Raw genomic sequence first — 3,184 nt, forward strand, 5'->3', positions numbered from 1 at the left:
GGGTGCTGCTGAGGTCGGGTGCTGGTGCAGCCCGTTCAGCCACATCAGAAAATTCTGTTAGAAGGTGGATTTGCTGGAGCAGCATGAGGAAGGCGGTTATTTACTGTCAGACATGGAGCTCTGGGGTGGTGTTCCTTGTGCACACACATGTTCTGGAGCTCACAAGGCTGATCAGTATCTGTGTTCGCAGGATGTGGCCCGTTTCCAGCCGCCGCCGTGCCAGGCGAGGGGAGATGCCTTTGTTCTGGCTCATTGTGTTGACTCGGGGGGAAGGAAGCGGCCGGAGTTCCTGATGTTCTTGGCTGGCGGGGCAGGGCCCCCGGGAGTCTCTGGGATTGCTCCAGCAGGTGTTGTTGTGGAGAACAGGATCCCCGCTTCCCAGGGACGGGGTTTGCTCTGGGCTGACCTGGCTCTCTGGAGAGCTCGTGTATTGTTTTCTCCTCAAGCGGTTAACCAAATTAAGAAAACACATGTGGCCACTTCACCGTGAGCTCCAGACAGGATCTGAGACCCGAGCTGTGGTGCAGAGGGTGAAGAGCATTGCCCAGCGCCATTCTCTGCTCTGAACAAAGCCCAGAATGAAACCCCTGCTGCAGCAGACTCTGTGTGTGGCCGTGGGCACTGCCACCCGTGTCACCGTCACCACAGCAAACACCCCCCGGACACAGGGCAGCTCTGCTCCCGCACCCCTGAGCCGGGGAAGGAGAGCCGCTGCCGGCGTTTGCCGCACGGTTCAAGCACTCGGGCCTGGGGTACCCCGGGGTCTGGGCCCTGATTCACTGGGCCCGGTGTTGGACTGGGATCCCCTGTCCTTTCCCGGGCCCGGGAGCGGTGCCCGGCCGCCTGGTGCCCAGGCTTGTCTCCAAACCCCAGCCCAGCGGCTCCGCTCTCTGCGCGCCCGTTCCACACGCGGCCGTCCGGCTGCTGGCGTTCTGACAGCGCTTGTCTCAGCAGCTCCACGCCTCTCCTGCCCAGCTCTGTAGATTAAAACCACTCTGGCAATAAATTTCTGAGCCGTGGGCTGCAGCCCTGCAGCTGTGATGCTTTGTACAGTGACGGGCTATTTCCAGCCTGCCCTGGGGACAGAGAGGTGATTCATTGCCCCAGGGACGCACGCTATGTGCTGCTCGGATGAAAACCAATCCCGCTCCAGACCTGTGCCCCTCTCCTGGGCACATGCTTGTCCTCTGCCACTGGGATCAGAAACTTGGCTGACCCGGGAGAGCGGAGAAGCTGAATGAATTGCCCTCCTGTCCCGAGGAGACGGCATAACCTCGCCGGGCGTGCAGGGGCCGCTGCAGATATGGGCTGGGACCAATTCCCTGACTTATTCCCCAGCAGAGAAATAGGAAAAAAAGGGCAGCCTGCTCCATCCCAGGAGATGTCTCAGCCCCACATCTGGATCCTGCCGGCCTTGGGAAAGCCTGAGCGCAGGCAGGGGTCGGTGGCCGGGCACCCGGCTCTGGACGGTGCTGCCATCTGCAGCCCAGCGCCATGGCCAACCGCAGACCCCAGGCCGGACAGAGAGCTGGGGACAGCCGGCGGTGGTACGGAGAGAAGACCACCCACAGGAGGGGAGCTGAGATGCTGTGGGATGGTGGGGACGGGAGGGGCTCTGGTGGCAAGCGAAGGGGCACGGCATCGCTCCTGTGGGCTCCCCTTGCTCACGGGGGCTTGTGTGGGGCCAGGAGCATGGTCATGGGATCATCAGGTCCTGGGGTGAAGATGAAACTGGAGGGGATGAGACTGTGACAGGGGCACAGGAGGAAGGGAGAAGTCCCCAGTTTCAGTGCTGGCCTCTTCCTGCACTGCTGGGGCCAGGGGTGGGTTTGGAAGCCGCCCAGAGCGAGCAGAGCTGGAAAAAAATTCAAGTACAGCAGAGCCCCAAGCTGCTGTGGGCAGAGCAGCTCCTTGGTGTGTCATTTGTCAGGAGCCCGAGGGCAGGATGAGGTCCCCGGGTCTGTTCAGCCTGAGCCGTGGCTGCGCTTTGCTCCGCGCGACTCTGCGGAGGGTGGCTCCGGGGCGCGGGGGTGGCTCCGAGGCTGGCGTGCGTCTCACTGGCTCCGCTCTGTGTCTTGCAGGATGAAGTGAAGCTCCCGTCGAAGCTGAGCATCAGCAAGTCTCTGAAGGAGGGTGAGAAGCTGGAGAAGGAAGGCGAGGGCGAGGAGGTGCCTGCGGGTGAGGACCATGCGGAGGAGGACCACATCCAGCTCTCCTCGGACGAAGAGGTGGAGGTTGAAGAGATTATTGAAGAGTCACGGGCAGAGCGCATCAAAAGGAGTGGCATGAAGAGAGTGGATGACTTCAAGAAGGCATTCTCAAAGGAGAAGATGGAGAAGACTAAGCTAAAGACGAAGGAAAACCTGGAGAAGACTAAGCTAAAGACCAAGGAAAACCTGGAGAAGACCCGCCACAATCTGGAGAAGAGGATGAACAAGCTGGGCACCAAGATTGTGACTAACGAAAGGAGAGAGAAGTTGAAGACCTCTCGGGACAAGCTGAGGAAGTCGTTCACCCCTGACCACACCATCTACGCCAGGTCCAAGACGGCCGTCTACAAAGTGCCACCCTTCACTTTCCACGTCAAGAAAATAAGAGAGGGCGAGGTGGAAGTGAAAGCTACGGAGCTGGTGGAGGTTGGTGGAGAGGAGGGAGAAAACTCAGATCTGCTGCGTGCCGAGAGCCCCGAGATGCAGACGCTGCTGGAGATCACGGAGGAGTCTGACGCGGTACTGGTGGACAAGAGCGACAGCGAGTAGGACAGGCTGCAGCACGGAAGGGTTGCGGACGACGGCTGAACACGTAATCATTCACATTTCGAGATCTCTTTCTGCCCTGGTGCCCCAGGGGAAGTGTTTATTACCCTGCAGAGCCGACGCCAATCCCCTGCCTGCTAGGACGAGGTGTATTTTATATTTTAGTTTTAGCACACAGAAATGTAGGAACACGGGACTGTTTTTCTTACACTGTTAACTCACCTTGGAGACCATTCCTGCCGCAGGCTGTGAGAGCCTTCTAGTGCCAACCTGAAGATGGGCTTTGAGCGACGGGGACCCGGCCCAGCTGGAGCGTGCTGAAACCAAAAGAACAGCTGAACACCTGGAACGCTCCAGTGTCCCCCACGAGCACAGACCTGGTGTCAAGAAAGCTTCCTGCCACGCAGCCCGCTGGCCCACGCAGCCCC

The 3,184-nt window shown here is 59.7% G+C and overlaps 1 protein-coding gene across 1 annotated transcript in view; it reads left to right on the forward strand.

Annotated features, from left to right (window-relative positions):
- PTRF (polymerase I and transcript release factor) overlaps positions 1-3,157 on the forward strand; it is a 13,984-nt gene extending 10,827 nt beyond the window's left edge. Inside the window, exon 2 of the mRNA XM_010074037.1 lies at positions 2,082-3,157. Coding sequence (XP_010072339.1) covers positions 2,082-2,759 — 678 coding nt within the window. The 3' untranslated portion in view covers positions 2,760-3,157. The remainder of the gene's footprint in view (positions 1-2,081) is intronic.
- Positions 3,158-3,184: the final 27 nt, after the last annotated feature.

Source organism: Pterocles gutturalis, unplaced genomic scaffold (assembly GCF_000699245.1).
Source record: "Pterocles gutturalis isolate BGI_N339 unplaced genomic scaffold, ASM69924v1 scaffold3962, whole genome shotgun sequence".
NCBI lineage: Eukaryota > Metazoa > Chordata > Aves > Pterocliformes > Pteroclidae > Pterocles > Pterocles gutturalis.